Source organism: Equus quagga, chromosome 6 (genome assembly GCF_021613505.1).
Source record: "Equus quagga isolate Etosha38 chromosome 6, UCLA_HA_Equagga_1.0, whole genome shotgun sequence".
Taxonomy (NCBI): Eukaryota; Metazoa; Chordata; class Mammalia; order Perissodactyla; family Equidae; genus Equus; species Equus quagga.
Genome location: NC_060272.1, coordinates 2,224,060 through 2,242,179, shown reverse-complemented (window position 1 = coordinate 2,242,179; position 18,120 = coordinate 2,224,060). Strand labels below are relative to the sequence as shown.

The 18,120-nt window shown below is 49.4% G+C and overlaps 1 protein-coding gene across 4 annotated transcripts in view; it reads left to right on the top strand.

Annotated features, from left to right (window-relative positions):
• The window catches only part of TMCO3 (transmembrane and coiled-coil domains 3), a 44,385-nt gene that overhangs the window by 17,898 nt on the left and 8,367 nt on the right, over positions 1-18,120 (top strand). For 3 of the 4 annotated variants that reach the window (XM_046664410.1, XM_046664406.1, XM_046664407.1), the window contains 4 exons: positions 1,392-1,578; positions 7,652-7,772; positions 16,417-16,612; positions 17,010-17,160. In XM_046664410.1, coding sequence (XP_046520366.1) covers positions 1,392-1,578; positions 7,652-7,772; positions 16,417-16,612; positions 17,010-17,160 — 655 coding nt within the window. The remainder of the gene's footprint in view (positions 1-1,391; positions 1,579-7,651; positions 7,773-16,416; positions 16,613-17,009; positions 17,161-18,120) is intronic. The other variant, XM_046664409.1, reaches the window with a different exon arrangement.

Genomic DNA, 18,120 nt, shown 5'->3' with positions numbered 1-18,120 from the left:
CACACCTGGCCTCCTCAACCCACTCGCCCGGCCTCCTCAACCCACTCACCCGGCCTCCTCAAGCCACACGCCTGACCTCCTCAAGCCGCTGCTGGGTGTGTGGGTCCCCCGGCACGCCACCCCTCCCTGGCCGCCATCTCGGGCGAGGAAGACGCTAGCTTGTGGTACCTCTCGTCACTGCCAAACGCGGGAACGAGAGATGTGAAGCTGGAACTTTGGAGGAGCAGCCTTTGGGGGCTGACCTCTCCCCTTCTGGAAGGAGGGGCCTGGGTCGGCCGGAGTCACACGGCAGAAGACAAACATGCTCTGCATCGAGGGCCGAGTGCCCTGTCCCCTTCCCTCTGTGGGTCCCCCGCTCTTTGACCTGGAACTCTGGGGGTTGGGGGCTCCTGAAACTCATTTCCTGAATGAGTTTCCTCGGGGCCTGGCAGGCTGGCAGCTCGATCTGGCCGTCAGAAGGGCCGAGGGTGCCGTGCTCGCTGGGCCGCAGTGGGAAGTCACTGCCCAGACAAGGAGGAGCCACCCAGCTGCCCCGACTCCCACAGAAAGTCTGATTCTGCAGAACGTACTGCTTTTTACCCAGAACCAGGGCAGGGGAGCGGGAGCTCACAGCCCCGAGCCCCAGAGGCGAGGGAGTGAGTGTGAGACGCAGCCGGGGCCCAGCCAGTGGGGGCCGAGGTTTGCCCCTGACCTCGTGCCCCACCCACAGCCTCTGCTGACAGCATCTGCCACGACTCCCGCGTGGAGAGGGCCCCGGTGAGGCATCGGCTTTGATGGGAGGAGAGGAAAGCGACAAGCGCTCTCAGGTGGGGCAGGATGGGTTTCGGGTTCCTCTCTTCTGTTGATACGTGATGTTCGTGCTTGTGTAAAGATCATGGTTTTTGTCATCTTGCCTCTTCAGCTGGATTGGAAACGCAGCGGGTTAGGGTCAGATCTGATCTCTCCTGCATTTACATCGAATCTCGCATGTCGGGGCGCTGGTCAGTATCTGATCATCACGCCACGCTGCTGGCTCGTGTCCTTATGCTGACTCCGTAGGACCCCCGCCATGCCATCTGCCCACCTCTGTGGGCCTCAGAGTGCTCCCAGAAATGGGGCAACGGTGACAGCTCTCTCCGAGACATGTTGTGAGGATTAAATCGTGATCACAGTTGCGCACAGACAGACGTGTGCATGTTCAGCCCTGTAGCAGCGCCGGGCACTCGGCAGCCGGACTCAGTGTCCGCCGTCTTTCCTGTGCTGAGATGACGGCTGTGGGGTCGTGCAGCCATATCCATGGCAGAGCTGCTTCCTGGGAGGCTCCGGCCTGCCCCGTGCCAGACTGGGTGCGCTGCAGGGCACTGGTCAGCAGATGCCGCTGTCGCTGACGCGTATCCGTTGTCCTCTTGCAGGTGTGGAAGATTTCCTTACAAGGACCGTGTTACATGACGCTGCTGATGATTGCATTTGGCTTGCTGTGGGGACACCTGTTCCAGATCAGACCCACTCAGAGCGTCTTTATTTCTACCTGCCTGTCCTTGTCGAGCACACCCTTAGTGTCCAGATTCCTCTCGGGCAGTGCCCGGGGCGAAAAAGAAGGTAGGTGGTGACGTGTTGTAAGTACGTGCTCAGATATTATGTGTGTGATCCACTCGAATGCACCCAAAGGCCTGTTCCCCTCCTCAGGGCCCCTAAACCAGGGTGCCGTGCCTGCCTTCCCGTGGGAGCTGACGCCCCTCTCACCTTGGCTTCTCCAGACCTCCCCTGGAGTAAGAAAAATGCCTTTTATGTGCTCGTCAGTTTAGGATAGTTTGAGGACCACGTTTCAAAGAAACGACTCTACATGGAAAAGTGTCCTGTGGAATTGGTGGGTTTAAGAGATTAATTGCTGCACCAGACCAGGAACTGCCACCTCTAGAATTCTGGCGACGTAGGATAATGAAATGTGGTTTTGCCTGCACTGCTGTCAACCAGTTCTGTTACACGCAGCCTGAGACAGAAACGGGGGCCGTGCCGTCTCACGGTTTAGTTCTGGCAGTGCTGGGACTCACATCCTTCTGACACTGTTTCTCCATAAAATATATGGAGTGCTGTGGTAATTCAGGGCATTTTCACCTCTCACGCTTGGGCGTTGGATCCATCTACGTGTGTGAAACGTCACACTGCTAAGTCGTTGTTGTGTGCGGTGCGGACAGCCTTGACCAAAATTCTGTGCTGTACGCAGGGGCTCCGTCTTCGTACACAGCTAAACCTCGACAGCGTTGCCATTTTTTGCATCATGTTTGTTCATTGTGGTAACTTTCACTGTTTTGCTTTTACTTTGTGGAAGTCAGCAAAAAGCAGGGTTAAAATGTCAGAGTAACTTCACACTTATACACACTTTGTGCCAACGCACGGTGATGAAGAGAACGTGGAAGGAACACCAGAGCGGCCGGGCCGCCTCTCTAGGAAGACCGACTTGCCGTGAGCAGAGCCGGCCGGGGCTGCAGGCTCCTGGGCCCATGGACGCCCACACACAGAGCGCGCTCCTCTCAATGCCGGGGGCTTCCAGCTGCCTAGAGGAGGTTGAGAAACTGAAAGGTCTGGTGCCTTGTGCTGACCTGCGGGCCAGGGGCTGTGGCACAGCCTCCCACTGGCGTCTGGACTGGCTGGCACTGCCTAGTCCGTGGAGGTCCCAGCTTCCCTGCGGCCTGGTGCTTAGGGCCACCCCTCATAAGGCCCAAGGATGGAAGGAGGTGAGGGGTGCCAGTGCCGAAGTAGGAAAATGTAAACAACCGCTAACAAACTGGCCCCCGGGATCCAGCGTGCGAGAGGAAATGGCAGCTAGAACAGACAGCTGGTGGACCCCAATGTTGGCAGAGGGATTCTCCCTGTTTATGCAAAGTCTGATGAAGACTTGGCAACAGGCATGTCTGGAAGCTCACGCATGGACAAGGAACTGTGTCTGTTTGGTTAGGTGAGACAGAGACAGAGCACCATACAGACAGAAGAGCGAGAAGAGCGTTTGAGGCATGGAGAGCACGGCAGATGCTCAGTGAGCATACGACACGAGTCCTGGGAGAGGAGAGCGGAGAACACGCCTGGTCGTTTTTCAGAATTGGAGGAAGACGTGAGCCCTTAGATTGAACGTACATCTCCAAACCTGAGCAGGAAAAAGGAAAATAAAGTCACTCTAGATGTGTCCCGGGACACCAGCAGAGCCTCAAGGACGAAGGAAAGTCTTGACACCTGTCAGAGAGGACAGGTGACCCAGAAAGGAACGGCACATGTCTCCTCAGCAGCGCTGGGCGCCACACGGCAGTGCAGGCGTGTACATGCCGGGGTCGAGAAGGCACGTGTCCAGCAAACCGTTACTGAAGAGTGGGACGTGGCATGGCACCCTCAGACATACGCAGCCTTCAGAGCGTTGCCCACCCGTCCAGTCCTGCACCACAGCGCCAGCACAGGATGGGCGAGTGGGGAGAAACCAGCTGAGGGGGAGCGTGGAGGTGAGAACGAGGGAGTGCGGAAAGGGATCTCCTGAAGTTGTAAACTTAATTAACTGTGGACTGTTAGGAAAGGAGCTTTTTGCATTTTCTTAAAAGGCCAAGCTAAAACAGACTGCAAGAAGACGGAGTCGTCTAACGGGCTGCACGTTTGGGAGGGAGTAGACGTACTGAAGGACTGGGACTTTGACAGGAAAGTTTATAGTTAAACGTACACGTCAGAAATGGAATATACCAGCAGCACAGTTAGAAAATGGAATTTGGGGAAAAAACCTTCAATTTATAATAGCCACAAGAGATTCTAGATACTCAGAAATAAATCTCTGAACAGATGTGACACCTTTGAGGATAAAATTACAAAATGTTATTGAAGAGAGAGCCCATGAAAAGACTTAACACAAAAAGATGTTTCTCTCCAAATTTGTAAGCTCACAGCTATCCCAATTAAAAGTCTGGAAGAGTTTTTCATGAAACTTGCCAAACTAATCCTAAAGTTTATTTAAAAACAGAGGCCAAAAATGGCCAATATTAATTTTGAAGTGAGGCGCTTCCCCTCCAGACAGCGGGACGTGTTGTAATGCTGCCGTCCTCGGGGCGGCGTGGTCCTGCACCCGCAGAGATGGGGCAGTGGGGCAGGGTGGACAGCGGATGCTACAGAGGAGTGGGAGAAAGTGGGCTGGCGGGGAACGAGAATTAGTTATCCACGTGGAAGAAAATAAAATTAGAGCCCTGCCTTGAACTGGACGCAAACTCGTTGCTACGAGGGTGAAACACCAAAATGTGAAGAGCAGAACTTCGGAGCTGGTGGAGGAAAGATGGGAAAGCCCTCGTGACCGTGGGGTAGAGAGAACTTCTTAAAATGCACAACGCAGCATCCAAAAGGGAAAATGTCGATAAGTTCGAGCACATTAAACCTTGTAACTTGTGTTAAAAAGGTACTTTTTGTAAGCCACAGACTGGAACCATTTGCTAGGTAAGTAAAACTTGCAAGGGAGTAACATTTAGAACGCATCAGTAACTTCAATAAACCCAGACAAAAGGAAACCCAACTGGAAAACGTCCTAACGGGTAGTGAGGAGAGGAAACCCGAGTAACTGTGGACACCAGGGCCCAGTCCCTCGCCGGCTTTGGGGAAACACAGGGAAGATCACTGGGTGCCCTTTGCCTTGTGAGCTGGCATAAGGCTTGAAACCACGGAGCTGTGTCCTCGCAGACCTGTGCGCGGAGCGCGGGCAGACGGGCCAAGGATGCTGCTCCTCACTTTTCACTGTAGGTTTTGTTGTTGGTTGTTGCCAAGATTCTCCTGCTTCACAAGTTGTCCAGCCAGTACATAAATATTGGGGCCCAAACCCTCAAAGGGGTCCAATAAATGACTCCACCTTCCATGCCTGTGCTCAGAGCCCGTGGGCCGGTGAACAAGGGTGAAGTGGCTGGAGGTTGCAGTAGCGGCTTGTTGTGATGAGAGGTGGCGTGGAAGAGGCAGCAGTGGGTGTCAGATACCCAAGCCCACGATGAGACTGGCCACCGGCCCATGCAGGGCGAACATGCAGGGGCTTCCCCTGGGGGCCTGCAAGAGGCCTCGCCTGTGACCTCACGTGGGCCACTGCTTTCCAGGAAGGAGGAGCACCCCCAGGCCGATGCAGCCCCCTCGTCCCCCTGGGAGAGTGAGCAGGCTTGGACACGAGGCCAGCAGTGGAGGCCAGGAGAGGCCGGGGAGATCTCTTCTCATGAAGACACAGCAGTGGGGGATGTCTCAGGAGACGTATCGAACGTTCCACGCAGCGTGTCTATAGCAGAGGAGGAACTGAAGACCCAAGTGACCATCCCCTGGGGAATGGGCAAATTGTGGTGTATTCTGTAGCAGCTTTAAAAGCGAATCATGATAATAGCATAAAAATCTTTGTGCTTCCACATGGGTGATTTTTTAGACATAATGGTGAGCAAAAAAAAAGCAAGTTGCAGAAATATTGATTATATACTGTTTAAATTTACAAAACAGTGAACTCAGTGTTGTGCTCAAACACAGAGATGTCACCATATTAAAGTGGAAAACACCCAAGGGCATGTTAACGTTAAAGACAAGGTGGAGAGGAGGAACGGGGCCTGAGAGTGGGGTCTGCCCGGTGCTGAGGATCCAAAGCAGCACCTGCTTCTCTTCAAAACTCTGAAGCAAATCTGTCAAAATTTTAAGATTTAGCAAAATCCAGCAGTGGGTGTTTGTTATCTTCTTTGTTTCCTATACATTTACCGTGTTTAATAAAGGGATGGAAAACAGGAGAAAATTAAAATACTTGTAGTAGGGGCCGGCCCTGTGGCCGAGTGGTTAAGTCTGCGCGCTCCGCTTTAGCGGCCCAGGGTCTCTCCAGTTCAGATCCTGGGCGCGGACATGGCACCACTCGTCAGGCCACATTGAGGCGGTGTCCCACATGGCACAACCAGAGACACTCACAACTAGAATATACAACTACGTACTGGGGGGCTTGGGGGAGAGGAAGGAAAAAAAAAAGGAAGATTGGCAACAGATGTTAGCTCAGGTGCCAATCTTTAAGAAAAACTTGTGGTCGTGATAAGCAAAACGCAGACAGACAAAGATGCCAGAAGTGGTGAAGTGGTGTCTGAAGTCTTGCACTTCACTGCGGACGGTCGTTGCCACCTGTCCTGCTGGCGCTGCTCCCATTCTGCGCTTGTCATGCTGGAGCGTCGGTCCTCCTCCAGCCTCGTGGACTCGCCCCACGCAGACGAGGGCCCGCATTGGGGACCCCTGGCTCTGCTCTGGGGTGCCTGTGGGCAGAGGTGGATAATTGTTTGTCCCCTGAATTAGGACAGTTGACTGTCCTCAGGTGCAAAGGGAGAAAACAGAATTGTCACAACATGTGCAGAGTGCCTTCAATGCTGTTTCTCACGAGTGCGGCGTGAGGCGACATTCCCCGTCTGCTGTACGTCGAGACGGGACGAGGCGCAGTCCTGGGTGCTGCCATGAGCACAGTGGTCTCGTGGGAGGAGGGGCCCGCCGAGAACCCGCGAGCTGGGGGCCTCGACGTTTCCCAAGGTCGACAGTCCCGGTCGTCGTGAACCCACCAAGGGGTATGCTGAAAATCAGACGTCTGAAGCGTCCCCACAGCCAGCGGTGGTTGTGAGGGCATTGTTCTCCACTCTGTTGAGTCACAGAGCCCTCCAGGAGACGGCGCTCCAGCCCCCACCCCTCGCATGGTTGTCCATTTGGAGGGTTTTAAAATTCTTGGCCAAGACAGTTTATTTACCAGAAATGCAACTTTGTACAGTAAGTGAAACAAGCCTCCTGAAAGGGTTGCCTGACTTGTAATCAAGTTAGACTTTTGTTGGTAACGAGGGTTTTGATTTCGTTTGGTTTGGTTTTCTGCTGCTTTTATATAAGATTACTCTGTCACATGGGTCTTTAAATATCTGTTACTACCAATAGCTTTTTTTAAAGGAAAAGAAAGCTTACTTTAGGGGAGAACATGACTATTTAGCATTTAGAAGCACCTTTAATAGGGCCCAAGCCAGAACTGTTGGTTGAAAATGGAAGCATAGCAGGCCTGTGTGAAGCGTTGCATTCTTGAAGACTCGATCGACTTCCTGTCTTCTGTCCTGAGGACTCGTGTGGTGCCTTCAGCTGGTGCTGTTCCTGCCCCCCTGCTCTGTCCGTCTAACGAGCCGGCGTTCCTCTCCCCCATCTGCGTTTGTCTCAAAGGGAAGGGACCTGCGGCGTGGGGGCGATGGGGGCGGAGGGAAAGTGACCCTGCAGCCACTCCCGGCCAGCGGGTGCGGCAGAAGGGGTGGGGCCGGCTCTCTCTGGAATGGCTTGGGGGAGACCGAGGCGGGAGGAGGCCACTTCCTGCGCCTAGGGACACAGTGAAACTGGGATGACTATCCAGGCCTTTCGTGTTCTTGTTTGCAATGCCATCTTTTCCTAGTGACATTTCCCTGTAATCACATGAGTAACACGTACCTAATGGAAATAAAATATTCTGGAGATTCTCTCTACAAAAGGTTTTTTAATCTTTAAAATGTTTCAGTGTCTCCTCTCAAAGAGAGTTTAAAGTCTGTCTTCTTATTTAAGGTGTCGAAATTATTGGAAATGTTTTAGAAATATGCATGATGACTGTATCTTGACTCTGGACCCTTTGAAAGGCCGTAACCGTGCCTTGAGTAGCCGTTTTCTCCAGCAGGCGACCTTGACTACAGTGCCGTGCTGCTTGGGATGCTGGTGACGCAGGATGTGCAGCTGGGGCTGTTCGTAGCCGTCATGCCCACGCTGATCCAGGCGGGAGCCAGCACGTCCTCCAGGTGAGCGCTTGTGGCAGCTTGTCGCACGGTTTGTTTTCCTCCTTTCAAGTGGCTTATTTATGAAAATACTGTTTAATACCTTTTCCCAAAGAGACGTTCAGAGCTTGTACAGCACGGGCGTGGGAGCACAGACGGAGTAACAGTGCTCAGCTCAAACTCTGGTCCTCTGGTCTCGGGCGAGGTGCTTCACCTCACTCTTCAGGTAGTATCAGTACTCACCTAATCGAGTAGTTAAGATTAAATGAGTTAAGGTGTGAACGTGCTTAGAACACTGCCTGGAACACAGTGATGGGGGGTGTGTGTGAGCGATTGTTGTGGTTATTGTCCGTGTCATCCTCGTTACCATTTCCCCTGATCCTTCTTTCCTTTTTCCCAATAAAATAATCCCAAAGCCTAAGCTACGCGTGTTTCCACTTGTATGGAGAGAGAAGCCAAATGGGAAAAGTAGATTCACCCAGAAAGCTGGAGGTGGTGCTGCCTGTACAATATGTTACAAGAACACCAGCCAGAAAGTGAACACACTTGGAAAATACAGGGAGCCCTGTAAAAGTTAAAGGCAAATGCATGTGGGTTAGGACCGTAAGCTTCAGTTTATTTTGAGCAAATGTACTAAATGCATATAAATATTGTGGTGAAATATTTCCAGAGGCTACATGTGTTTCATCTCTTATAGTAATGATATGATGGGCCAAAAATTAGTAGACTTTTTCAAGAATTTTTCTGGAACCACTTTGAAACACTGAGATGTGTCTCGTTTACGTTATTTCTTCCTTTCTAGCCTGTATGCCTTTTATTTCTTTTTTTCGCCTCTCGCACCGGCTAGAATTTCCAGCACTTTTCGAAGGAGATGGGGTGAGTGGACACCCTTGCCTTCTTCCTGATCTGGAGAGAGAGCGTTTGTTCCGCGGCACTAAGTATGCTGTTACTGGGGGGTTTGTACCTGTTCTGCATGCAGTTGGGGAACTTCCCCTCTATTCCTAGTTTACTGAGAGTTTTTATCATGAATGGATGTTGGATTTTGTTGAATGCTTTTTCTGCACCTGTTGATGTGCTCGTATGGTTTTTCTTCTTTGGCTGATTTACGTGGTAGATTACATTGATTTTTGAAAGTCCAACCAAGCTTGCGTACCTAGAATAAATCCCACTTGGCCATGCTGTGTAATTCTTCTTATACATTGCTGTGTCCAATTCACTGATATTTTGTTGAAGATTTTTGTGTTTCAGTTCTTGAGAGAGATTGATGTGTAGTTTTCTTTTTTTGTACTCTCTTTGTCTGGTTTTGGCCTTAGGGTAGTACTAGGTTCATAAAATGATTTGAGAAGTCTTCCTCCCTCTTCTGTTTTCTGGAAAACGTTGTATAAAATTGCTATTAATTCTTCCTTAAATGCTTGGTAGGATTCTCCAGTGAAACCATCTGGGTCTTGAGATTTCTTTTTTGGGACTTTTCTTAAATTATGAATTCAATTTGCTAGTAGTTATAGGGCTATTCAAATTATCTACTACATATTGTTGAGTTGTGGTAGTTTGGTTTTTTGAGGAATCGGTCCATTCTATTCCACTAGTGATTTTGTGTGTGCAGGCTTGTTTGTAGGATTCCTTTATTATCCTTTTGACGTCTGTAGGATCTGTGGTGATATCCCCCGTGTCGTTCCTGGTGTTGCTAACTTGCATCTTTTCTCTTTTTCTTTGTCAATCTTTCCAGAGGTTTGATGATTTTATTGACCTTTTCAAAGAACCAGCTCTTTGTTTCATTGATTTGTCTCTTTGTTTTTCTGTTTTCAATTTCATTGGTTTCTACCCTTTTCTTTATTATTTCTTTCCTTCTGTTTGCTTTGGGTTTATTTTCCTCTTTTTTTTTCTAGGTTCTTGTGGCGTGAACCTAGATTATTGATTTGAAGCCTTTCTTCTTTTCTGCTGTAAGTATTCAGTGCTATAAATTTTCCTCACAGCTTAGCTGCATCTCATTTATTTTGATATGTTGTATTTTTATTTTCATTCAGTTCAATGAGTATAAAACGTTTCTTTTGATACCCCCTCTGTGACCTGTGGATTGTGGAGACATGTGTTTGCGGGTTTTCCTGCTGTCTGTCTGGGTTTCTAGTGTGATTGCACTGTGGTCGAAGAGCAAACACTTTGTGTGATTTCGTTCTTTCACGTTTGTTGAGGTTGCCTCATGGCCCCAGATATGGTCTGGTAAATGCTCCAAAGCGACTTAAAAACACAGTGCGCGTCCTGCGTTGTTGAGTGGGGTATTTTATGAGCGTCTGTTAGACTCGGTCCCCTCATTGTGTTGCTGGGTCTTCCTTATTCTTGCTGTAGGTCTGTCGATTGTCAGGGAGGTGGGATTGCCCTCCCCACTGGTAACTGCCTGTGTCTGCTTCTCCTCTGAGCTCCGTTAGCTTTCCTTCATGTGTTCTGGGCTCTTTGGTTTGGCGGACACACACTTAGGATCGTTTTGTCTTCCCGGTGGATTTGGTTACCCTTATGTGATACGCCTTTTGTTTCTAGTAATTTTCCTTGCTCTGAAATTAACTTTACCTGATATTTAGTATATAGTCACTCTTGCCTTTTTTTTTTAATTAAATCCGCAATGGTGTATCTTTTCCGTCCTTTTACTTTCAACCCACTTATGCTGTTGTGTTTGAAGTGAGTTTCTTGTAGACAACATATTGTTGGATGATGTTTTAATCCACTCAGCCAATCTCTGTCTTTTTATTTTCTAATCTTTAGGGGGATCCTTTATTTCCTTCACTTTCTACTTATAAAGTGGAATTTCAACGTGTAAAAGTTGTTTCTTCTAGTTCAGCCAATGGCTTGGAACATCACTTTGTCCTAATTCCATGATGTAAGTGGTCCCCAGGGCAGGTCCAAGGGTTGTGGGTTCACAAGGACTGGATGCACCGGATAACCTCTGTCTTTTAACTGGGGTAGTGAGACCATTTACGTTCAAGGTAAATATTGATATGTTAGGACTAAGTCTCTCATTGTACTTGTTTTCTTTCTGTTTTCTCTCTTTCTTCTTCCCCTTTTCATTTTTCTTACTTCCCTGTTAGTAACCTGCGTATTTTTAAGGATTCCGTCTTGATTTATTTATAACATTTTTGAATCTATTGCTTTGTGTGGGTTTCTTAGTGGCTAATCTAGGTGTTACTATACACGTTCGCTTCTTCTAAATGAAGAACATGATTTCCATTTAGGTCCCTTCCCTCTCCCCACTTTTTAAATATAATTGTTGTATTTTCTCTACTTAGGTTGAGCACAACTTCAGATGGTTTTATAAATTTTGCTTCAATAATCAAGTAAGATTTTTAAAATTCATGAGAAAGATTGTCTGTTATACTTACTACTTTGACCCTTTCTGATGTTCTTATTTTCTTTCTCAAGTTCGGCATTTCTTCCATGAAAATTCCCTTTCTATTTGAGGACTTTCTTTGGTCATTCTTTTATGGTTAGTCTGCCACTGGCGACAAATTCTCTTAGCTTTCCCTCATCTGAGAACGTTTCCTCCCCCTTCTGTGCCCGAAGGACACTTTGACTGGACGTAGATGTGGCCGTTGCCCATTCTTTCCTTCTGACACTTGAGAAACGTTGTGCGGCTTCTCTCTGGCCTCCAGTGGCTTCAGGAGAGATTGACCCTGTTCTCCACCAGTGATGCGTGGTTTCTCTCTGGCTGCTTTCAAAATTTTCTCTTCGTTTTTACTTTTTGGAAACTTAATTATGTGTCTTGGTGTCTTAGTCAGTTCCGGTGGCCATGACAGAATACCGCAGACTGGGTCTTGTTTAAACAGACAATTAGCTCTCAAGTTCGGGGGCTGGAAGTCAAGGTCAAGGTGCTGGCCATGTGGTTCCTGGTGAGAGTCCACTTTCAGACAGCGTGTCCTCACGTGGCGGAGGGAGAGAGCACACAGAGCTCTCTGGTCTCTTCTTACATGGGCACTAATCCCGTCCTGGGGCTCCACCCTCATGACCTCACCTAATCCTCATCACCCCCAAAGGCCTCACGTCCTGGTACCGTCATCTTGGGGCCTCCACGTATGAATCTGGGGGGATGCAAACATACGGGCCCTAACACGCTTTGGGTTTATCCTATTTGGCCCTCACTCAGCTTTTTGAATCTGTAGGTTTGTGTCTCTGGCCTAAGTTAGGAATTTCGCCATTATTTCCTCAAACGTGTTTTCAGCCCATTTGCTCTCTCTCTGGAACCAGGGGTACAGATGGCAGCTCTCTTGTCCCACGCGTCTCCGAGACTCTTCCTTTTCAGTCTGTTTTCTCTGTCGTTCAGCCTGGGTGATTCCATCTGTCCGTCCTCAGGTTCACAGGTTCTGTCCGCTGTCATCTCCACTCTGCTATTTAGCCCACCCAGCGAGGTTTTCATATTGGTTATTGTATTGTTATATAGTTTCCATTTGGTTCTTCTTGCTATAACTTGTTTCTTTGCTGAAATGTTCTATTTTTTCATTTGTTTCAAGAGAATTTTTAATTGCTGTTGAATCATTTTCATGATGCCTGCCTTAAAGTCTTCATCAGAGAATTCTGACAATTCATCCTGCTGTTGGGGTCTGTTGACTGTCTTTCTCACTAAAGCTGTGGTTTTCCCCGATTCTTGGTGTGATGAGTGATTTTCGATTGTACCCTGGACATTTCACATATTATGAGTCTCTGGATCCTATTAATCCTTCTTTTTAAGCAAGCAGCGCCCTGTGGGCTGGTGTGTGTGTGTCCATCCTTCCTGCCCAGGTGGAGTCACAGACCTGCCTTGTGGAGACAGGTGGGGCGGACGTATTTTGTATTTTTCAGTATTTACCTTTTGCCAGATGTTATATTAAGTTTCAGCAATCCAAAGTGATTAAGGTCTCATCTCTGCTCTCGGAGAGCTCAGCCTGACAGGGCAAGTAGGAGCCAATAGCTCCTTCTCTTTCCACGGAGATTTCCAGAGGTTCAGGCTCAGGCCCCGGGGCGAGGCCTCCTTGGAGCTCTGTCGTTTACCAGCCTTCAAGCCCTGGCAGCTGACTGAACATCTCTGGGCTTCCGTGTGCTCAGCTGTAAGATGGGCCCATGTGGAAATCGTACCTGCCTGGAGGAGTGTGTGAGAGTCGTGCGAGAGAGTCCCGTGGAGCACGCAGCCCGCTTCCTTGTGTATGTAACTCTTACAGTTAGTTTAGAGAGAGGGTCCTTTTGATTGTCATTTTCCTTTGATCCAAATTTTTTTAACTATCAGAAAAGCAACACTTTTGGTCACACACAACTCAAAATCAGAGCCAGTTCGTACTCCTTCTGGCCACGGATTTTCAAGATAAATAACTGAACGAAAATTTGGGCAGCAAGAGGTGGATTTATGACTTTAGCTGAAAATCATTCGAGTCTACTTCAGAAGCATACGACAATTTATTGCTCGTAGAGGCCAGAGTCTCCTCGGTGAGCAGGAAGCGGGCCCTGGTAAAGCACATGTCACATTCATCTCACCGGATTCCCTGTCAGGTACAGACGTCTCCATCAGAAAACTTTAAAGCTTTTCTCTATTTTCCAATTAGAAAAATTAATGCAGCACAGGTATTGATCTCAATGATATGTTCCACCTTAGTCAGGAAGCAGCATGTTAGCAAGAGTTTAGTGACATGGAACAAATGTTCTCTGTTACGTTAAACTGTAGAAGCAGAGTCAAATTCATATGCAATATTCCTCAAAAGTTTAAGCATAGAGTTACCGCATGACTCAGCTATTCCACACCAAGGCCTTCACCCAGGAGAAGTGAAACGTCTGTCCACGTAGGAAGCTATGGGTGGGTGTGATGCTGGCACAGCCTGTGTTGTGCTTAATGCCCTGAACTATACAGGCATACCTCGGGGAGGGCGTGGGCTCGGCTCCAGGCCACCGCCCTAGAGCAGATAGCGCGATCAAGCGAGTCACACGAAGTTTCCAGGTTCCCACTGCATATAAACGTTTGCACGATACTGAGTCTGTTAAGTGTGCGGTAGCAAATTGAAAAATGCTGACCGTCACCTGAGCCTTCAGCGGGTTGTAACTTTTTTGCTGGTGGAGGGTCTTACAAAAAGAGAAAATGCATACCTGTGAAGTGCAGTGAAGTGAAGCACAATAAAATGAGTCGTGCTTGCACACTTTGAAATGGTTAAAGTAATAAATTTTATCACACTAAGAAAAGCTTGTGCATGAATGTTCATGGCAATGTTGTTCATCATAGCTAAAAAATGGAAACAACTAAAATGTCCATTAGCTAATGAATGGATACGTCAGATGTGCTGTGACCACACAATGGAATATCATTCAGCCAGAAAAACGGATGAAGTCCGGGCATTGGCTACAACATGGACGAACCGTGAAGACATGGCACTAAGTGCAAGGAGCCAGACACAAAAGGCCACGTAGTGTATGATTCCATTTATGTGAAATGTCCAGAACAGGCAAATCCACAGAGACGGAAAGCAGGTTGTGGTTGCAGGGCTGGGGGAGAGGAATAGGGAGTGAGTGCTCATGGGTAAGGGTTTCTTTTGGGGGAGGTATATTCTGAAGTGGATTGTGGTGATGGTTGCACAACTTTGTGAATACACTAGAAACCATTGAATTGTATGCTTTAAATGGGTGATTTGTATGGAATGAGAATTATATCTCAATAAAGCTGTTAAAAATTACGTACAGTATTATTTCAACTACATGAGAAGGTGAATGGAGACTGGAAATACGTGTATATAAAGCAAGGTATATCTCTTCTAATACACATCAGTCATGTAAACGAGGAGCAGGATGTGTCTGGTGGCATACAAGTGACACGAGCCAGTGGAAACTTGAGAAATGAGACACTGGAGCTGCACGTGACTCTGGCTTTTTGTCCTTTCTGAGCTGTTGGACTGTTTTGTCCTCGTTGTGGTGTGTTTAGACAAGTGGGCGGCTGACCTGAGAGCAGGCCTGGGTGTGGGGATTGCGGAGAGGTGGGGCGTGACCAGAGTGCGCCTGGAGCCTCCTGGAGCCAGGCACCTGCACGGACCTGGAGCAGGGGGCTTCTCGTCTGTGAGGTGGGATGGTGACAGCATGCATCGCATAGGGCTGCTGTCAGGATTGTCATGAGAAACGCAAGGCTTAAGTGGCTGCGATGTCTTTATCAGCTAAATAAGTCAGGACAGACCTAGAACACGTGACGTGCTGTGTGCAGGGGAGGACTCCCACTGTCTGGGAGTCCCGTGCTGTCGGGGAAAGATAATGAATGAATGTGAGTATAAGTGGGTGGCCAACAAGGCCACGTCTAGTGTAGATAAGTGCTGAGTGGAGAACTGCAGCTACAGCGAGGTGACCCGTGGGCGAAGGACTGATGGCCACTTCAGATTGGCAAGGCCTCTGCGTAGTCGGCTTTGAGGCTGAAACGTGAAGGACACGGCTGAGCCAGGTGGGAGAACCTGGGGTGGGGACTGAGCACCCAGCCAAGGGGGCCCAGCGCACAGGTCCGGCAGCTGGAGGGAGTGTGGCCTGTCGGGGGGCAGAGGCTGCTTTGTGGGTGAAGGAGCATGGGAGGCGCAGTAGGCTGAGGAAGTCTGGGCTCCTCCCAGGGTCCCGGGTGCTTTGAACGTTGGCCTGCTGTTTGGCCTCTGGAGTGGGAGCGAGATCGGTTAGGAGGTTGCTGGAGTTGTACAGCCGACGCCCCTGGGGCAGGAGTGCCCTGAGCTGGACACAGGGCCCGTTCAGGGTGACCCTGGTGCGGAGCGCCCTGACGCGCTGACGTGTGGGGTGAGAGGTTCGCACAGTGTCTGCTGCTGGGCTGCAGGGACCGTCAGGAAGTGCAAGTGGACCAGCCTTCCTGCTTCTGTCGCAGCGAGCACGCTCCTGTCCCCCAGGCAGCAGACCCTCTCTCTCGTCACTAACGGGCGAGGCGTCTTTCAGCCCTGTCTAATTCCCTGAGTGATCAGGCACAGCTTGAGGGTCGTGTCCAGGCTACTCGTTTAAGCCTGGCTGCAGTGGTGAATTTTCTCTTAGGAATCAGATCTGAATTCTTCCGTCAAGAGCTTTTAAACCAGAATTTTGGACTGAGTGGTGTCCTAAATATGGAGAGCGCTAAGCTTAAAAAAAATGACTGCTATTGCCAATACTATGAATACGCCATAGTACCTTTCTTGTGGGGGTCTTGAGGCTGAGATGTGAGGAGCATGTTCTAATAAGAGCTCAGCGTGGAGTCCCTTCTCTGTTCCTACGTCACAGACATAATCTTGAGAGCTCTGGCTTTGGGGAGGGAACACCGTGCTGGAAGTCGCTGGATGTCTTTGGTCATGCATCCAGCGGCGAGCCTGCAGCGTGCTGTCACAGGGCGGCCTTTGCCTTACAGAGAATTTCAGACAGGTTAGTTCCCGGTGAAGGGTTCACTATCTGTCATCCACCGAGAGGTATATGCTGTCAGTCACGAGTCATTCCGTCCTGTAAAACGTATCTGCTCGAAAGTACAGATTGTGAAACAATCAGTGTCTGTATTTGATTCCGATAACTTAGCTTCTGAGATTAATGTGATGGATAGATTTTGTTTTACTATTTAAAATAAAAATGTGTGTGATTTTGTAACATGTTAAAAAGAGTGAAAGATCATTTATTGGGTTTTGTAGAAATATGTTCTGGGCGTGAACTGACACGTCTCTTTTTTCTTTCCTAGCATTGTCATGGAAATGCTGCGAATCCTGGCTCTGATCGGTCAGATTCTGTTTTCGCTGGCTGCTGTCTTTCTCTTATGTCTTGTCATAAAGACTTACCTCGTGGGGCCGTATTATCGGAAGCTGCATGTGGAAAGCAAAGGGAACAAAGAGGTCCTTGTCTTAGGGATCTCTGCTTTCATCTTCTTCATGTTGACGGTGATTCCCAAGATACCTGTGTTTTTTCTGTCATCTGGTTTATTGTCGTCCACTGGGAGCTTCTGATCAGTTCTTCGTCTTTTTGTTTCAATAATTGTTGAAACATTTGGAACACATATAGTGCTTTTTGCTTCATGCACAGTTGCTGTGCCCCCATCAGCATTAGCCCTGTGAGCTCTCCTGCTGAGCTTTGTACACACACTCTTGAGGCTGCATGAAAACAGATCGACTGTGGGAATGAAGAGCCATATAAGCACCCGTGTGTGTACGTGTGTACGTGTAAATGTGTATTTGCTCTGCCAGGTCCAGGAGGCTGTCTTTGGGTGGGAGCCCCACCTGCCGGGAGGTGGTGGTGACTGGAGGCTCTGAGTGACGTGTGGTCCTTCCCTCCTCCCAGGTCACAGAGCTGTTGGACGTCTCCATGGAGCTGGGCTGCTTCCTGGCCGGAGCGCTCATCTCTTCCCAAGGCCACGCGGTCACCGAGGAGATCATGGCTTACGTGGAGCCTATTCGAGACTTCCTGGCGATTGTGTTCTTCACGTCCATAGGTAACCTCTCCTTCCCGTGCGGTGTCCAGTCGTGTGCGCTAACCACCAGGTCGCCTCTGTAACCTGTGTAGACACGTGTTTACATTTATAGTCTCTGCAGTGAAAGCAGCTCCATAAGAATTAGAGTCTGAGGGGAAATCTTACTAAAAAGAGGGAAAGTCTGAATGAGGGGATGTGAGTTCGTTGATGGTCGCTCTCCTGCGCTGACGTCTCAGTGTTGTGCCGGCCTCTTCCTGTCAGGCTGTCCTCCTGTGTCCGTGGTCTTTCCAGTGTCCACGTAAGTTCCGTATTCAGCTTGTCAGTTTTCACAGGAGAGTTCTGTGCAACCCCAGGCTCTCGACTGGCGGTGCTCTGTCAGCACTGGGATGCACGTAGCTGGGCGCCTGTCCCGGCCTTGGGAGGATGACGCGCCCTGGGGCTCCACAGGTGAGCACCTTAAAGTCAGGATGTCCAAGTGGGAAGTTTGGAAAGAAATACTAATTTTGATATTAAAAAAATTAAACTGACTGTGTCAGGACGTACTGCTCTGCAGATTTCCGTGTCAGGGTCCCATAGCCGGTCCTGGAGAGGGGCGGGCGGTGACCTGCGTGTCCTTCGTGTCACAGCCCGTCTTCTCGCTGCCCCGGGAGCCCAGGCTCTCTGCGCTCGTGCATTGCAGGGGAACTGGACATTCACGTGGAGATGGGAGGGCCCCGACAGAGGAGCCGAGTGGGGGCCGCGCCGGACCCGAGGTGCACAGAGACGTGCTTGCAGCTGCTGAGCATCGGCTTCTCCGCGTCCCTCAGAGAGCCCTCCCAGGGCCCGGCTCTTCCTCTCTGCCGCCTTCCGCCCTCATCATCCTCCTTCTCCCTCCTCTCTCTCTCTCTGTCTCCCTCTCTGTATTCACATCTCTGTCTCCCTCTCCGTATTCACATCTCTGTCTCTCTCTCTGTCTCCCTCTCCGTATTCACGTCTCTGTCT